General features: G+C 40.6%; 1 protein-coding gene across 4 annotated transcripts in view; it reads right to left on the reverse strand.

Annotated features, from left to right (window-relative positions):
- Window positions 1-18,810, reverse strand: part of ZZZ3 (zinc finger ZZ-type containing 3) — a 67,949-nt gene that overhangs the window by 33,550 nt on the left and 15,589 nt on the right. For 2 of the 4 annotated variants that reach the window (XM_070746194.1, XM_070746193.1), the window contains exon 3: window positions 6,348-7,888. In XM_070746194.1, coding sequence (XP_070602295.1) covers window positions 6,348-7,837 — 1,490 coding nt within the window. In that variant the 5' untranslated portion in view covers window positions 7,838-7,888. Of the gene's footprint in view, window positions 1-6,341; window positions 7,889-18,810 lie in introns of all 4 variants that reach the window. The other 2 variants (XM_070746192.1, XM_070746191.1) reach the window with 1 other exon arrangement.

An 18,810-nucleotide genomic window follows, 5' to 3' on the forward strand; every position in this document is an offset into this window, starting at 1 on the left:
AATAGGGCTGAGTCCAGGGAAAGCTTCTTGAAGAGGGGTCTCACAACTGCTTCCTTTACCGGCTGCAGGAAAGAGCTCTCACTCAAGGAAGCGCTGACTAACACCTGGAGCCAGCCTCGTGTCACCTCCCGGCTGGCCGAGATCAGCCAGGAGAGGCACAGACCCTATAAACAAGTGGAGGCGATCATCACTCCCACAACCGTGCCCACCTCATCAGGGGTCCAAGGTTCAAACTCATCCCATACAACAGGACTAAACTTTCCCCAGACATCTTGGTTGATACTGTCCACTCAAATTTTAGTGATTTTCAAATTCTTCCGCTATGCTCTGTAAGTGTTCCTCTACTCTTTCTTTTGTTAAGAAGAGAGTGGGTCACCCTAAAGAGGGCAGCTGAGTGAGAATCCACGGACACAATAAGTGCAGAAAAATGTGAACATTTTGCTGCCCATATCACTATTGGTTAAGTTCTAATGAAGGCATTTAACAGTGTTCAGTCAGCCTCGAATTTACTGGATCTCCAGCATCGCTACAGATGTCTCTTAGCACTTCATCTCTTCCTCAGTAAACTAAAACACCCTCCTGGATCCATTGCCTCAGAGAAGTCGCGAAGGCGCAATTCGGTCTGGGGTCCCTGATGCTGCCTTATTCCAGGCTGACACCAGAGACTCTATCGGATTGGACAAGGGAGTCAGGTATCTCCCCAGGCTCCCTCTGGAACCCAGTCAGGTCCATTAGGCGACTAGGGCAGAACCATCTAATCGGTTCCGCCTGCCTGAGGTGAAGGATTGGCAGGTTAAAGTCCAGCCTCAGCAGGAAATGATTTGACCATAACAAGGGAAAGATGTCTATATCCCTCATCATCAGATCATACTTCCACTGCTCCAAGAGAAACACAAGGTTGAGTATGTGTCCCCCGAGTTGGACCCTCAATTACCTGGGTCAGGTCCATAGTTGTCATGGAAGCCATGAACTCCTGCGCTGCCTCCAAGGAGTCACAAAGGGACGACAAGTTAAAGTCCCCAGAATCATAAGCCCAGAGAACTCCACCGCTAGATCGACAACCACCTCAAGCAGCGCAGGCAGGGCTATTGCAATGCAACTGGGAGGCAGGTATGTTAGCAACAAGCCCACCTGAACCCCTAGGTCCAATCTCAGAAGTGAGTCACACCCGACAATCTTGGATGCAGGGATTCTGCGAGGACTAAGGGTCTTCCGGATAATAATCACCATTCCTCCACCCCTTCCCTGGTGTCACGGTTGGTACAGCACCTGAAACCCTTTTTGGCACATCTCCAAGAGGAGAACACCCCCCCGTGGCCCAACCAGGTCTCAGTTATGCATGCCAGGTCTGTCTCCTCCTCCTCCAGGAGCAGGTCCTGGACCAGAGGGGCCTTGTTAACTACAGACCTGGCATTCAGCAGCAACAGCCTGAGACCAGGGCCCTGACATCCCGTCACCAGCTATATGGCTTGAACTTGAGGGCCTGGAACAAAGAATCACTGTGAGATTTCCTCCCCAACTCCACTGGCCTCCCTCCTCTCTGGCAGGCCCGATCCATCATCCACACTTAACACATTCACACACACCCCATTCATATCCAGCCAGGAGTTATAGCTGGGACCCCACCTGCTTCTGCTTATGCATCCAATGGGGGGGGGACACAGATACAGCTACTGTCCCCAGCTCACCCATAGTCGCTCTCTCATGTATTTTAATACTATTACTCCCCCCAAGTATAAAATAGCAAAGACCCACCCCCACAATAAAACCTATAATAGAATTGGTACAAAAATATTGTAGGACCCACCCCCACTATAAAACATATAATAAAATTGGTACAAAAACATATAATAGAATTGGTACAAAAATGTAAAAACATATAGTATAAACATATAGTCATTAATATACGACAAATTTATCAGGTAAAATTTAAAAATCCAGGTAAAATCTGCTAAATCCAAGTTACAGCAAATACTAACCCAAAAGTGGTTAAAAGAAAAGGTTTATATAGAGATCAAAAGTTAACCATTCGAAATGTAAGGTGCACATGCATAGCTCACATTTGTTCAGAAGCATGGCTTATCAGGAAGAAGCAAGTCTCTTGTGTACACTACTTATCATTTGACTTCTCTCTACCTGCCAGCCTAAGTAATTAATCAAACTTGGATGGTCATGTTTATAGTTTATTTTGTGTTATATATAAACACAGGCTTCTGATTTATTCAAAACCTCAAAGCAAAAGCTGGTCTATGATTCTAACTTGCTTGGGCATGATAAGCTAGAATTCTAAAAAAAACATGCAGTTAATCATGATCAGGTAAACAGAATGATAATGGCCTTGATTCTATAACCTCGATTTCCAGGTTTTTAATTTTTTTATCTTCCTCTTCCCTAAATTATTGTTTTAGGGGGAAAAACAATGCATTGTGCAGCTGTGCCAATTTGATACTATAATTTACCTCAAACAAACTGATTCAAGATTAGAAATGTGATATAAAATTAATATGTTATAAATACAATTTAAAAAAAGGAATTGAGACATATCTGTAGCAAGTGGGAAAAAGCAACAGAGTATAATTTCTCATAGCAATCGGGAATGTGGTAGTGTACTCAGGGACCCAATTTTAATGAATTTCCATGAAAAAAAATAATTCTTTCATGAAATTAAATTGATATCTGGCCTACAGAAGTAATGCCAGAGAAGATTTATTAGGAAAAAAAAAAGGTAAGGTGGGGGAGAAATTACATATTTGAAATAATCCTAAAAGAAAAATGTAGTATCAAAGCAATGCTGTTGACATTTACCAATAACTGGAGTTTTCACACAATTTTTCACATTATGTTCTTCTTAAGGATCAGAAATTAGATGATTTGATTTTGTCACAGAAATAACTATTTTTTTTCTTCTCAAGCATTTAACAATTTTCTGCAAATCAGCCATAGCTATGATATTCCTGGTACCTATGAACAATAAACCCTCATCTGCTTTCAAGTGTGCTGAAAATATATTCAAATAATACAATAATCAATCTATACAAGTCCAAGACAACTTTACAAATGATTTAAATTTGAAACCAGTCTTCAATTTTAATTGCCAGTTCAGCAAACACCAAATGAAACTGCTTGACTAAATTGTGAATTTCTTTTTAGAAAAAAGTTAGTCATCATTATCTATTAAAATAGTACTGGCACACCAAGAAAGCAGACTTTCACTTGGAAATAAAAGCAGTACATGGTTTTCACAAAATGTTTAACTAAATCTTAACTTAAACTTGATTTAATGTAACTTAAACTTGAAATTGAATCATAATAAATGTTTAAAAATTTACAGATTAGGTTAAAATTTGGAGAGGGGTGGCATACAAATCCAATAAATAAATAAATAAAATCATAAGCCAAAAATGTTTCAGATTTTAAAATATAAAATCAATATGAAATATAAAAACATATATTTGATATAAAACACATTTTTGAAAGAATCTTGAAAAACTTCCCTAATGGTATTGTTCTAAATATAGCAAACACTCTGCATTTTCCTTTACAAAGCCAAGACAATTCAAACAAATGCACACATTTTCAAATCAATATACAGCCTGAAAGGCAAAATATATAATTTGATAGCATGACGTTTTAGGACGTTCGCTTCAATTTAAGTATCAAAATGAATTTTTGCTTTTAAAAACTTTTAAAAGTACTTCTCTCATCTGAAAAATGTTGCCTTATCTATTTAAAATCCTATAGCACTGATGGTGAACCTTTTTTTCCTTGGGTGCCGAAAAAGCGTGGGTGTGAGCTATCGCACAAGCGCGAGTGCCCACATCCATAATTCAATGCTTTGGGAGGACAAAAACAGCTTCGTACACCCCCTGGAGGCCCTCTGGAAGCCAAAAATGGACGATTTCCCAATTTCTGGTGGGCCCAATAGTTTCTCCCTCTCCAGGCTCCAAAAGCTTCCCTGGAGCTGGGGGAGGGTAAAAATGCCCTCCCCCATACCCCAAGGCTCTCTGGAAGCCAGAAATGCCCTCCAAGAGTGTCTGCATGAGACAAAAACTGCTGGCCAGCACATTGGAGCTAAGCTAGAGCATCAGTTTGCGTGCCAGCAAATATGGCTCCGCTTGCCACCTGTGGCACCCATGCCATAGGCTCGCCATCACTGTCCTATAGTAGTTAAATAGTAGTAACAACATATATAAGAATAATTATCACTTACATATCTGAATTACAGAATTCAATATAAATTTGTTTCTTGCTAGATAAATATGATCTTGGATTACTTAATCCAAGAATTAAATTGGTACCATCAGAAATTCTAAAAAAAAGTTTTTGCCTTTCCTAACATACCACGTAATCCCAAAGATGAAAGAGTGAGTGTTAATAGCCACATCCACTTTTTGCTAACACACGGATGTCAAGGGGAACCTGAATGTTACTAATTTGTTTTTTCAATAAAATAATTAGGAAGTAGAAAAGGGTGAACTCCTGTCACTTCAATATCTTTTACAAAAGTTAACTGATTAAGGAAAAAATAATTTTCCTTCTAGATCAACTTGATATTTATTTATTTATTTATTTGGACTTACATGCTCAACTCCTGAAGGACTCTGGGTGGCTCACAGCCAAATACAAATAAAATGCAATATAAAACCACTAAAAACAATTCAGAACAATTTAAAATCAACAATTAAAACAGTTTAAAACATCATGCATGTCTTTTAGTGGCTGGATGCTGATGGTGTGTTTACGGCTTTTCAGAAGGCCAGCAGGGTGGAGGTAGTCTGGACCTCGAGAGGTAGCTGGTTCCAAAGAGCTGGAGCCACTACAGAGAAGACCCTCCCCTGCATGCCTGCTAGCCGACACTGTTTAGCTGATAAGGATATACAGTGATCCCTCGAGTTTCGCGATCTCGATCTTCGCGAAACGCTATATCGCGATTTTTTAAAAAATATTAATTAAAAAAAAACCCCACTTCCGGGTTTGGCTTCGGGAGTCAGCTGGGAAGCGGCGCGGCTGTTTTAAAAGGTCGCAGCCGGCCTGGGGGGCTTCCCAGCACCCCCCCGAACCCCCAACCCGGGTTCGGGGGGGTGCTGGGAAGCCCCCCAGGCCGGCTGTGACCTTTTAAAACAGCCGCGCCGCTTCCCAGCTGAGTCCTGAAGCCAAACGCCAAAGGCGAACTTCCGCGTTTGGCTTCAGGACTCAGCTGGGAAGCGGCGCGGCTGTTTTAAAAGGTCGCAGCTGGCCTGGGGGGCTTCCCAGTTCGGGGGGGTGCTGGGAAGCCCCCCAGGCCGGCTGCGACCTTTTAAAACAGCCGCGCCGCTTCCCAGCTGAGTCCTGAAGCCAAACGCCAAAGGCGAACTTCCGCGTTTGGCTTCAGGACTCAGCTGGGAAGCGGCGCGGCTGTTTTAAAAGGTCGCAGCCGGCCTGGGGGGCTTCCCAGCACCCCCCCGAACCCCCAACCTGGGTCTTCCCGGCCGCCCACGCAAAGGGGAAACCCCGGCTCCTCGCTGATGCCCGCCGTTCGCCCGCCCGCCAGCAAGAGGGGGAAGACCCAGGGAAGGTTCCTTCGGCCGCCAAGCAGCTGATCTGCTCGGTAGCGCAGCAGCAGCGAGGAGCCAAATCGGGGTTTCCCCTTTGCGTGGGCGGCGGGGAACGCAAACTCCACCATCTACGCATGCGCGGCCATAGAAAAAAGGGCGCGCATGCGCAGATGGTGTTTTTACTTCCGCAACCCTACATCGCGAAAAACCGATTATCGCGAGGGGTCTTGGAACGGAACCCTCGCGATAATAGAGGGATCACTGTATCTCTATCTGTATGTTGGTATCTCTGTTACTGATCCAAAGCCTGTGCACTAAATAACAAAATTGGAGTGATAATGAGGTCAATTGAATTATCAATGCTTTCTTGTCTGCACTTGTCAAAAGGACAAGTATAATTGTACAGCTGATCTACATTACTCCTAATTCACAAATTGTAAGATTTTATTATTCAAATAAATGTGTAAGATAATAAATGGGTTTCTAAAATATGTTTCTATATTAAATAATAATTTTAAAAACTGGAAATGAAACTTGTGGTGTACAAAGTCTATTTCCAACTAAATCTCCAAATAGGAAAGTGCCCTTTAAAAAGAATTTCCTGCTACATTTATATTAAATCATTCCTCTAAAGTTCCTGAATTGTAATGATAGACTAAAAACTGCTACTTTTCCACTAGATAAAATTTAAATGCTTTATAAAGAAAGCAGTTTTTTTAAATTAGCCCTGGGGTAAATATAAAAATTTTGAAAACTAGAAATTTGACTAATGAACAAAATAGCAGAATCCATGGTTACCATATTTACACATACTCTTTGTTGTGTTTCAATGCCACATGATCTGATTCAAAGTAATACACGTCAGGTTCTTCCTCCTCTTCTTCTACAGAATGAAGACTGGCACTTTCTTTGGCAGATGGTAGGGATGGAGTGACAAGTCTATTTTCTGAAGCTGATTTACTTAGTCCTTCCTTTGGGTGTTCTCTGGAATCACAGTAACTTTCCCTTTCAGTTGGAGCAATTTCTGGGTTTGCACTGGATCCATTGACATTAGTAACACTTGATTCTAAATTCTTTTCAGGGACAGTATGATTGTTCTCCTCAAGCTGTCCATTCTCTTTATATGGAGAGTTATGTTTAATAGGGCTAATTTTTGTTGAGCCTGCCCTCCATGGTGAAGTTCTCAAGGTGTACCTATGTTCTTGAGATTCTGATGTTGACAAAATTGGAGCTGAAACACAGTCCAAAACTGGCGGTTCAGGATCACATGAAGCTGTTGTACTATCATAATTGTCCAGGTTGCTGTTGGCATTTTCAGATTGCTCTTTTGCGGCAGAGCTGTAACCCACCACATCTACTTCCTCCTCAGAATCCCTTACCAAAGATGACTGGGTTTCATGAAAGGACCCCGTACCCGTACCTGACTCTTGTATCTGATTAACAGTTTCCTCAGACAAACAATTCTTTATTTGTTTATGGTCCTCACAGTTTAACTGTTCTTGTGAATTTGTGCAAGGCACACTATGGTCTATAAAACTGTCCTCATTTCTGCTATGAAAAAATGATGATGTATTTCCATTTTTTTCTGTACTTTTTTCTTTAGATGAACAGGAATCAGCATTGTTCTGTGTAGTGGCTCCATCCAATTGACAATCACCACACTTTGTAGCACTTGAACCATTCCCATTAACCCCATTGACAGATTGACAAGTTATAAGTTCTTCGGTTACTGAAGAATTATTTAATTTTTCTGCACAAACAGTTACCTTTTTAACCTCCCTTTTATCACTATCATCCAATATAAGACATCGGCAAGCTCGTTTAGGCCCTGGATTGATCGTGACATTGTCGGATACTGAATTTTTATGTTCCAACCGATCTTTCCCTGTTTTAGAAGGTAGCACTTCTTCTGAATTATGTTGGGCCTCTGAACGTAAACAACGCTTAATTCTCTTTAAAACTGGTGAAAGAGGTTCCACTTGTTTCTTTTCACAATTTTCCACAATTTGTTTCTCAACATTATCCTTTTCTGAAGTTGAGAGGCCTCTCTTTCTAGGGCTTACCCATGATTCTTTAGAACTCTGCTGCTTGACATCGTTAGTTTTCCCATTGCTATTTCCCTTCTGAGTCTGCAAGGATTCTGATTTCTTCTTTGGTGATCTTGATCTCACTTGTGGAAGAGAAGGAACCTCCTCTGGATGAGCTATGCTACGGTTTCTTAATGTTCGGCCACAAAAGTTTTCATCCAAACCATTTAAACCCACTGTTGATCTTGTAACGCGAGTAGATCGAGAAGCAGCCATACTATGGCAAGTCCCTAAAGTATGTTCCACATGATCCACTCATTCGAAAACCTTCAAAGAAAAGTGAACAAAACAATGAGAAAAGCATTATAGAAATCATACTGTAACTGTACAACTGTACTTCTATCTAGCATAGTTTTCTTATTCTGATATCACGACAAATCATATTTTTTACAATAGTAGAAAGTTCTATATTAGCCCTCATTTTTATATGTAACAGATTAGCTGCAGAAGCAACTCCTGGCAATAAGCTTCATAGTTATTTCTATGTAGTAGTTTTGAAATAATAAGATTTAAAAATTCTGCTATCATTGAATAATCTACTACAATTGCATTTAAGAAATGATGCAATGTCCTATCAAGCGACGATAGCAGTAACTTCTAAATTTTAAAACTTTAAAATCTGGAAAATCTAAACATCTGATACACTAAAATGAAAGGAGAAATCCTCATCTAATTTTTAGCAATTCATTGTTAATGTAACAATGATAATCATAAATATTTTAATTAATCTTATTCTGAAAAAGACAAGATGAAAGGCTTCATATTAATCTGGGGTTGATTTGTCTAATCGAATTTCATATTGACTAAAGGTTATTTACACAGATTAGATTAGTCAATAATTGTACTTGTATGTTTTGTTTGCAGTTATACTGTTATCCTACTGTTATCAGTATTATTCTTTTTAATAAACAAAAAATTAAAATATTTATTAAAAACACGTTGAAATATGATTTATGAACAAAACTAAAAGAAATTATCACTGCTACTATTATTTTAATCAACAAATATTGCAGTAAAAAGTCTTCTTTCACAAGCTGCACATATTGAATAATAGATCAGATTATTATCAATTCACCAGCAAGAATTTTAAGTACTTTGGAACTAAAATAGAAGATATGTATTATACTTACTGGATACTAAATTTGTGGGGTTTTGCTGATCTGGCACAAATAAAGCTGGAACTGGGAAAGCAGTCAGATATTTTTTTAAAAGCATATTTAAAATTGTTTTCCACTTTTTAATTTAAAAGACAGGCTAGTGGAAAGTTAAAGTGCATAGTATTTACGTAATGGGATCAGTACTTGCAGTATTTAACAAGATGTAAAATTGGAATATACTTGTCTCTAAGAGACAAAGAAAAACAATAGCAAAAAAGTCGTGAAAAGAAATTAAATTTATTTGAATTTGTTGCAGATAAAAGGAACACAATTTTGTTTTAACTGATTCTTTGCATAGCGATCAGTTCAACAGGAACATTTGCAAAAGCAGACTCTCGTGTTTTATATGAGAGGTAGAAATATCTAATTAACCAAATAGATTCAAAACATAACTGAAGACTTCAGGTTCTGTTGTGAAATACAATTTTCACAGCCAACCAACATTTAGCACATTTAGTTAACATTTAGCATGTGAGTTTGAATTAATTATGTATGTGACATGATCTGTGTCACATGCTACATCAAATTCCCCAATCATTCTTATCCCAGTATGAAAAAAAATTGCTTTCTTTGGGGGCGGGGGGGGGAACTGCAGAGAAAACTCTTGAAAGAAAAGTGGCAATAAAGTATTACAAGGATTGGAAAGCAAGAGAGCTATCAACATTCTCAAGCCCCCAATTAATTTTCTGGAAAAGCAGAATTTCCAGATTACAACTGGAGCAGAAAGAGAACTGGATTCCACAATCTCTGAAGAATAAGATAGGAATTAGATAAACACTGTGTGAAGTTTAATAGTTGTGCACTGTGGATGTCAGTTAATATTGTAACTTTATAAATTTATGAACATTTGGCAATAAACCTTTAGGTTTAATTACTAAATTAAGTCTGAGCTGCAGAAAATACCTTGTACTGCAATTACAAGATGTTTTTTTATAAATATCATTTGGGAATCTAAATCCTATATTGCTAATACTGTGCCAGCACCATCTTGTGGTTTATGGGAGCAAAGTGTTAGATATTATATTCTTTTTCCATCTTCATTCATCTAGAATCTTTTCCTGCATTTGAAATTGGGTAGCTAAATGATCTTTTCCCTTAATATTATTTTGTTTTAACATATTCAATTAAAAGATCATCCATTAGAATGTTTATCTTTGTTTTAATCTTGTTGATCTCCTATGAGATTTCTCCCACAAAACAGGTAGGGAAGGACTGATGCTACGCAGTGGACAAACACCATGGAGCAGGGTAGTGATTCTTGAAGGGATCTTCAGCTCCACAGTGCCACAATTTATGAAATCCGGGTGGGTTCTGAACTCCATCAAGTGGCAAGGCGGGGCTACACCTGCTTGTGAGACTGGGGCTCAGCAGGGAATTAGAGGCCGGCCTGGCACGTCTCTGCCTGGTTGGACAAGGGCTCCAATACCAAAGGCCATGCAGGTGGTGAGAGTGGGGCTCTGAAACCTGACCCCAGAAGTTAGTAGTTGGTGACCAGGTTGGGGAGGAAAGGCCTAAGCAGCTTGGGACTCCAAAGGTGGGAAGAGGAGCACAGGATGTCAGTGGATTGGAGAAGGCCTTGGGTTGTCAGAAGCACTACACCCCAAACACCGGAAGTAATTAATTTGGAACCAATAATTTTGGGGGGAAGATTAATTATAAATAATGTACTAACTCAATACTGTTTTTATTATAATATAAAAATATTTCCAAATGTATTGAAAAAGTCTGTATGGAGAAAAAAATCCCCCCCCCCAAAAGAAGCACTACACCCCTCATGGCCTTCCCACTCTTAACGTCCTGCTCATTCTATTAGCGAAAGCATGGGCAAAAGCAGCAAGTTTTCATATTCATTTTACATGATTCACTTCAACGAATCTTTGCGTTACAAATGTACTGGTAATTGGCAGGCTCCATTACATTCATAATTCAAGCACTACCAGAACTTATTTTGCTGTCTGAATAGGTATCCCACAGCTCCTCCTATATGGTTAGAACACAATCCCTGAAAGTTACTAAACCAGAATTCAACAATTTTCCCTAAGATTATTTGGCAAAGTATTTTTATGTAGATAGTTTATGCATATTCAAATATACATTCCAGTAATGATTCACTTTATCTTTTAAAAAGGTATATAGACAGAAGAATCTAAATTTTGCTAAACTGAAATGTTCTTTTATTTTATTTTTGATAAGATCTTTCAGGAAATTCAAGTCTGATATAAAATATATTATTGGTTTTATTTATTTAAACTAATGATATTCAGTAATTTATGATGAACAATAATGTCTACAAAATCTGATATTTTATATCATTTTACATTGTTTTCTACTAAAATGGAGAACTGTTTGCAATTTTTAAAATATCAAAAGAACTGCTGTAAGTTATTGGGCATAAAATATGTTACATAACTTTTTAAAAAGGTAATATGGAGTAGGAATGGGGAGACTCAGATGAGTAAATGGAAAAGTTTAATCAATGCTGAATCTGCTTGGTTCCTGATTACAATTATTTCTGGCTGCAAAATAAAATGCTATTTCACAGTGTTTGTGTATTTCAACTACGTGTGCCTCAAGGGCAAAGACAGAGTTTGTGACAGCAAGATAAAAATAAGATATCAGTTTCAAGCAAAACTGGGCAATAATCCATATTTCCAAGTTGATAATGGCTGATAATAAAAGCATTATTAAAGAATTGTACTCAGGTCCTCTAACATATACAAAGGCTATCTCTGCTTCGATTCTCTTTTTGACAATACTTTCCAAAGCTTGTATTATTTTTTGTTAATAAAACAGAATGCCCAAGATTTTTTAAATAAAAGATAGCCCAGAAAAAAGTGTTAGCTGAAGCTAGAATTAATTAATAGTGTGCTGGTTTAATGAATACCAAATATTATCCACAAGATATAATGCATATGAGCGGAGAGTGGATGAATCTTCGTGTGTGTGTGTGTGAGAGAGAGAGAGAATATCTAACTATACATCCACTTATTTATGATACTAATATCGTTATTATCTTAATGAGTTGATTTAGCTGCTCAAAACCAGTTGTCAAGTTAACAAGTTTTCAATTATCAATTACATCAGGAGATGCAACATAAAAAGATCCCAATAATGGCATCAGCTCTATGCAACCAGTGTTGTTCCCCAGACAATTAAGGGGTAAAAGCTGTACAGTATCTGCAGTTTATCTCCAAGGTAATCAATAATAGAAATTGGAGCTTCTTTGTGAAACTAATCTGCAGCTTTATAAAATTATAAAGCTTAAATATATGTAGTCTTCTTGTTCAACTACTAACAAACACATTGAAAAAAAGTCCAAGCACAAACTGTTTAAAACAGAAAATAACCAAAAGTCAAGGATTGATCTACCTAAGTAAGCACCTATCAATCAAACCAGTCATAGATTAAAAAAAAACAGCAATAGATAAACAAAACCAATCAAGGAAGAAACAATAAATTAATCAAAATTGTTAGGATAGTCTATCATAGTGATGGCAAACCTTTTTTTGCTCAGGTGTCAAAGGGCGTGCATGCACACGATAGCACACATGCATGTGTCTATACCCAACAGGTGTACACTGAACTTCTGGTAGACCCATTGGGTCCGTTTTTTGCCATCCAGACTCCAAATGCTTTCCTGAAGCCTGGGGTAGGCGAAGATGGCCTTCCCCGTCCTTCAGAAGGCTGAAAATCAGCTCGCCAGGGCGCACATGAACACTGGAGCTGGCATAGGGAAAAACCTCACATGCCCTCAGATATGGCTCTACGTGCCACCTGTGACACGCATGCCATAGGTTCGCCATCATGGGTCTATCACATATAAACTGCCAAAAAGCTTCCATGCATTTATGATGTTACCTAGGCTGATAGTGAAATATCTATGGCAGGGGTATCAAACTGGTGGTCCACGGGTCGCATGTGTCACGTGGGAATGGGAAAAACATCACAAATGTCACCTGACAGCAATGTGATGAGGCGAGTTTGATGCCTGTGCTCAACAGGAAGAGAAGAAAGATCAAAAACCAAGAAACTAATAAAAATGAATAATTAATGAACCGTCCACAACATTATCCCTTTTATAAAAGGAATTGATACTCTGTATATATCAGGCATTCTCTCTTACACATTTAACCATACATAAATAGACATGAGAGACAGTTCGGTGTAGTGGTTAAGGCATAAGATAGAAAAGGGGGGGGCAGGTTAGTGAGTTCTAGTTCTGCCTTAGAGTGTAACCTTGGGCTAGCACTTTCTCTCAGCTCTAGGAAAGGGCCAATGGGAAACCACTTCTGAAAAATCTTGCCAAGAAAATTGCAGAGACTTGTCCAGACAAAACAAATGTATACATAATACATACATTCCAATACTGCCGTCTGCAAGAAACAATTAAAAAGTTAGAAATATAAACAATAAAATGAGAAGGAGATGGAGTAAGAAATGACAGCATTAAGAAAGGCAAAGAAGGGGGGAACAAAAGCAGATGAAAGTAAGATATGAGAAACAAGGTACATAAGAAAAACCAAAGGGGGAGGGGGAGAAGAGAGAGCAGTTTTTTTAAAAAACTTGAAGCATATTATGCATCCTATTTACTGACACTACTTGTTCAAGAAATGTTTTTTAAAATTAATGAATTTTCCTTTTCAGGAGTATTTGAAAGTTTAACATCACTAAGGCACAATAGTATGCCAAAAGTGCAATAACCCATGCTTTTTAAAAAGACCTTAAATGCTTTTTAAAAGACATAAAGATGATTTTGTGGACTGTGTTTTGACACTTGTGGAACTTCCAAAGTGCCTTTAATTATTTTTAATTTAAGCAGGCAACTAAAGGATATGCAATTTGGAACAATAGTGACAATGCTGATTAGGGGATCTCAACAATTTCTTCTGGGTTTTACAAACTTGGTCCATTTCCCTCCTTCATTGATATATCTATTTCATAATTACTGGTACTAACTCTTTGGTAATAGTAATCTTTGGATATCTTTACCAAGGTGTGCTACCCCCTAATCTTAGTACAGTAGAACCTCGACATACGAGCTGCTCTATATACGAGCATTTCGAGATGCGAGCTAGGAGAGGAGAGATATTTCTGTTCTACTTACGAGCCCAAATTCGGGATACGAGCGCTCACCGCCTGTCCCTGTCAGCGGCCCAGCCACCGTCACCCGCCCGGATAACCGCCAGAGGGGCTCCTCCGGAGGGGCGCACGGGGAAGGGCTTGAGCCGCCGCCTTCTCCTTTCCCCGTGGGAGCGCCGCACCTCTTGTCCGCCCAGCCTGAGAGGCAAGAAACCGGTGCTCATGCCGGGCGGCCCGCCTGGAACGCCAGCAATTATTATTATTATTATTATTTATTCGATTTGTATGCCGCCCCTCTCCGAAGACTCGGGGCGGCTGGAATGCCAGCAATGCCGCCGGACTGATTGCCGAGCGGGAGGAGGCGAAGGCGCCGCCGCACCGGCCCCCTCAGGCCGCTCCGCCCGGGATGGGGCTCCTCTGGAGCCCCCATGCGTCCCTCCGGAGGAGCCCCATCCCGGACGGAGCGGCCTGAGGGGGCCGGTGCGGCGGCACCTCCGCCTCCTTCCGCGCCCCGCCCCCGCTCGGCAATCGGCCCGGCGGCATTGCTGGCATTCCAGGCGGGCCGCCCGGCATGAGCACCGGTTTCGTGCCTCTCAGGCCGGGCAGACAAGAGGTGCGGTGCTCCCACGGGGAAAGGAGAAGGCGGCGGCTCAAGCCCTTCCCCGTGCGCCCCTCCGGAAGAGCCCCTCCGGAGGAGCCCCTCTGGCGGTTGTCCGGGCGGGTGAAGGTGGCTGGGCCGCTGACAGGGACAGGCGGTGAGTGCTTGGAGGGGGCACAGCCCGGAGCGAGACTTGGCCTCCGCTGCGGCTGCTGCCCGTCTGCTTCTCTTTCCCTCCTTCCCTGCGGTGCTTGGCGAACGGAGAGGCGGTCTCCTCGCCTGCCGCCCCACTCTGCTTCCCTCCCTCCCTCAACAGCCTCTGTGTTTTTGGCTGTGGGGGGAGCAGGATGACCTTCCTGACTGCATGGCATCCTGCATGCAGGATGACATGCATGGCAAAGGGGCGGGGAGGATCGGGAGGCTCAAGCCTCCTTCGGTGGTGGTGGCCGGTTTCTGATTTTTGGGCTTGCACGCATTAATCGCTTTTCCATTGATTACTATGGGAAACAATGTTTCGTCATACGAGCTTTTCGACTTACGAGCCTCCTTCCCGCACCAATTAAATTCGTAAGTCGAGGTACTACTGTATATGAAAAAAATAGCATCCCTACAGCTTGTATGACGATAAAATAAATAATGCTACTTCCTCGCTCCAAAAGCTCTGAGACTTAATTGAGCACACAAACCATTTCAGATACAATCATCTGACTGATTTATTTAGCATGTTGGCTATAAAGATCTTATCCTACAACCTGTATCTTAAGAAATAAAGAATCTCTCCAGCAAATCTTTCCTCCTTGATTTTCTTAATTATTCTTTGTAATTCCAACCTTAAATCAGAAGCTTAAAAGAGAAATGTTTCTTTCCATTTTTCTAAGGTAATTGTTGCATGAAACAATTGTGCTTGGTTCAGTTACTCCTGGATTTCTTCCTTAATTTCTAGCAATCCAGCGGCTGTTTTTTCTGGAGCATATCTGATAGCAGTGACCCCAATGGGATTCTTAAAGAGTCCATCTGTTCATATGTTTTAACAACAAAAAGCTAGATACATAAACTAGTTTAATACTTATAGAAAATTACAGGTTCTATTGTGGCTGGAACTTGGGGTTTTAGGGTTTTTTTGGGGGGGGCTGTTATCTTAGTTTTATCCTATGACTTTGTTTCTTTCCCATTATTGAATAAGGGGGAGAGGGGGAGTTTTGACTATTGGCGTAATTTCAAAATGAGATGGAGAGAGAACGAACATAGTCTGCTTTTTGAATCTCACAGGGATGGGGATTCTATGTACAGATCAGGCTCTAATCCATTTTTTTCAGTTAAGAAGAGTTTTAGTAAACACATTTCCATCCTGCTCATAGAGAAGCTGTTATTTCCTTCTCTATTTTCCTTTGACCTGTTAAAGAAAGGGGATTGCACTTTCTGCTATAAAGTTCTCTCCCCTACATTGTCTTATAGGAATGGATAGGCAATTAATTTGTCCAGGGAGCCAGATAAAATACTGGGACTATTGTGGAGTGCTACTTCCACCCTGCCACCCCACTACTGCTGCCCCGTCCCTAAAGCCACAATTGCATTACTGCTCCCCGACCCTCACTAATGCCGCTGGCCAGACTAGGACTGCATATGGGCCAGAGACCGTAAGTCTGCTCCTGAGTACAGTATTACTTAAGTTCCCCTTACAGAAGTTTTCATCCCTATGTGTGAACCTATCATTTCACTCAATTCCTATTTGTGGTACCAGCTGATGAGAGTCATGCAGTCAGGGTGGTTTTAGTTGCTAGTTTTGTTGTTATTTGGTATTGCCTGACTACTTGGCCCACTCCTAAGCCCTCATCCTGCTTCTTGCCTGTAATGTTCAAGAAGTATACAGTGATCCCTCGATTTTCGCGATCTCAATCTTCGCGAAACGCTATATCGCAATTTTTCCACCCGATGACGTCACTCCTTTCCTTTCTCATCTTTCTTTCTCTCTCTCTTTCTCTATCTTGCTTCTTCCTCTCTCACACTCTCTTCCTCCCTCTCTCATCTCTTTCTTTCCTTCTCTCTCTTTCTCTATCTCTCCCCCTCTTGCTCTCGAGCGGCAAGCGAGCAGCCGGGCGGGCGGGTGAACGGGCAAGCGGCAAGCGAGCGGCTGGGTGGGTGGGTGACGGGCAAGCGGCAAGCAAGCAGCCGGGCGGGCGGGTGAACGGGCAAGCGGCAAGCGAGCAGCCGGGTGAACGGGCAAGCGAGCGGCCCGACCGGGCGGGTGACGGGCAAGCGGCAAGCGATCTTGGGGTTTCCCCTTTGCCTGGGCGGCGGGAAGACCCAGGGAAGGTTCCTTCGGCCGCCCAGCAGCTGATCTGCTCCGCAGCGCGGCAGCAGCGAGGAGCCGAAGATGGGGTTTCCCCTTTGCCTGGGCAACGGGGAAACCCCATCTTCAGCTCCTCGCTGCTGCCGCGCTGCAGAGCAGATCAGCTGCTGGGCGGCCGAAGGAACCTTCCCTGGGTGCCGCCCGCCGCCCACGCAAACTGCACCATCTGCGCATGTGCGGCCATGAAAAAAAGGGCACACATGCGCAGATGGTGTTTTTACTTCTGCAACCCTACATCGCGAAAAATCGATTATCGCGAGGGGTCTTGGAACGGAACCCTCGCGATACTCGAGGGATCACTGTATTTCTATACTTCTGAATGAGCAATTGTGATGCAACTTTCAGCTTTCTCTACCATATGTAAAGGGGGGGGGGGGGAATAAGTCTGATTCTTTATCTCCCAAAAGTGGACTAAAGCCAGAATTAATTGAAAAATTGGATTTCAAGAACTTTATTTCAAGAAATAAAAACTGTTTTATTATATCTATTACAAATTCAATCACGATAACTAGAGGAAAGATGCAATATAGTATCAACAACGTTATGTTGGTAATATAGAACTAGCCAATTAAGTATTAAGTATCAGATATAATTAGTGTAATGCAATAGGAATACATTACAAAAAAATTAACTAAAACAACATAATTAAATGAGGAAAAGGGGACTGTTTGAACTAATCTGTTTTCATGTACTTAAATGATAAAAATGTAAATTTAACATTACATCTTAATTGTCCATTAAATAAGTTGTTATAAAATAAAATGTGTTAAGTGTCCTCTACGTTATTCACAAGCAACAAGATCTATGCCATGAAGTTATACATTTGTGTCAATTCTGGAAAATCTGTATTTATTACCATAATCTGTATTACAAGTTTCCATAGCTAGATTATGGTAATAAATACAGATTTTATTACCATAATCTAGCTATGGAAACTTGTAATACAGAGTTCCCCAACGTTTCCAGATTTGCAGACTGGCAGTGGGGAGAGAGGATTGTTTTGTGTGAGTAGTAGGAAAGCATGTGCGCACAAAGCTCCATTTGCATGAGCTCACCCAAATGAACTTACCCAAATGGAGAGAGCATGCAAGAGCTTGCCTGCTGCTTGCACAAATGAGGCCCAGTTGCAATCCCCTTATGGCCCACTAGTGGGCCACAGCCCACAGGTTGGGGAGCCCTGTTGTAGAAAAATATCCTCAAGAAAAGTGATGCTGTCATTTTTTGCCCTTTCAATGGTTAATAAATAATTGATATCTATATTCATCAGTCATTCCAATGCTCTATATTGTCTGGTCAGATTAAGGCAGAGGTGTCAAACTGGCGGCCTGCAGGGCAAATGAGTCACATGCAGGCCAGGCCTATCCCAGCTCCATAAATAGAAAAAAACCATTGTGAAATGTCACAACGGTAACGTGACACAGCAAGTTTGACACCCATGGATTAAGGCTTTGAGGAAAAATTTACGAGGAAGAATTTAGTCACATGAAAATCCCAGTCTTTTTAATTCAAATGTTTAAAATTGCAATATTAGTACAAATTTATATTTCTACTAAATAATTGTAACTCAGACTTTTTTTTTAAACAGATCAGATTCAACAAATAATTAGCAAAAAATTATTAACACTGGTTTATTTATATAAAGTGATATGTAAAATCTGCAGCCTTCAGATTAGTTCATTTGTTTCTATAATGCACTAATCAAGCAATTATACTGGAACTGGCTTGAATATTGTGCAAGTTATTTCTGGTTTGGAAAAATACTTTTTAAAAAATGGTATCTTAAAATAACAAAATACAATATAATTACTTCCAACATTAGTAAAAGCAAAGAGATCACAAAAGTATATCCAATTTAGTCATTTAGCTAATTCAAAGGTGAGTTATAAATGATTGTATAGGGATTTCAGTCCTTTAATGAAGAAGACATTCTGAATAAACGGGAAAATCATGGCATGTGTTCCATTCTTTTGTGCATATGTTCTCTGGGATAGAACTAAAGATAAAT

Source organism: Erythrolamprus reginae, chromosome 3, assembly GCF_031021105.1.
Source record: "Erythrolamprus reginae isolate rEryReg1 chromosome 3, rEryReg1.hap1, whole genome shotgun sequence".
NCBI lineage: Eukaryota > Metazoa > Chordata > Lepidosauria > Squamata > Dipsadidae > Erythrolamprus > Erythrolamprus reginae.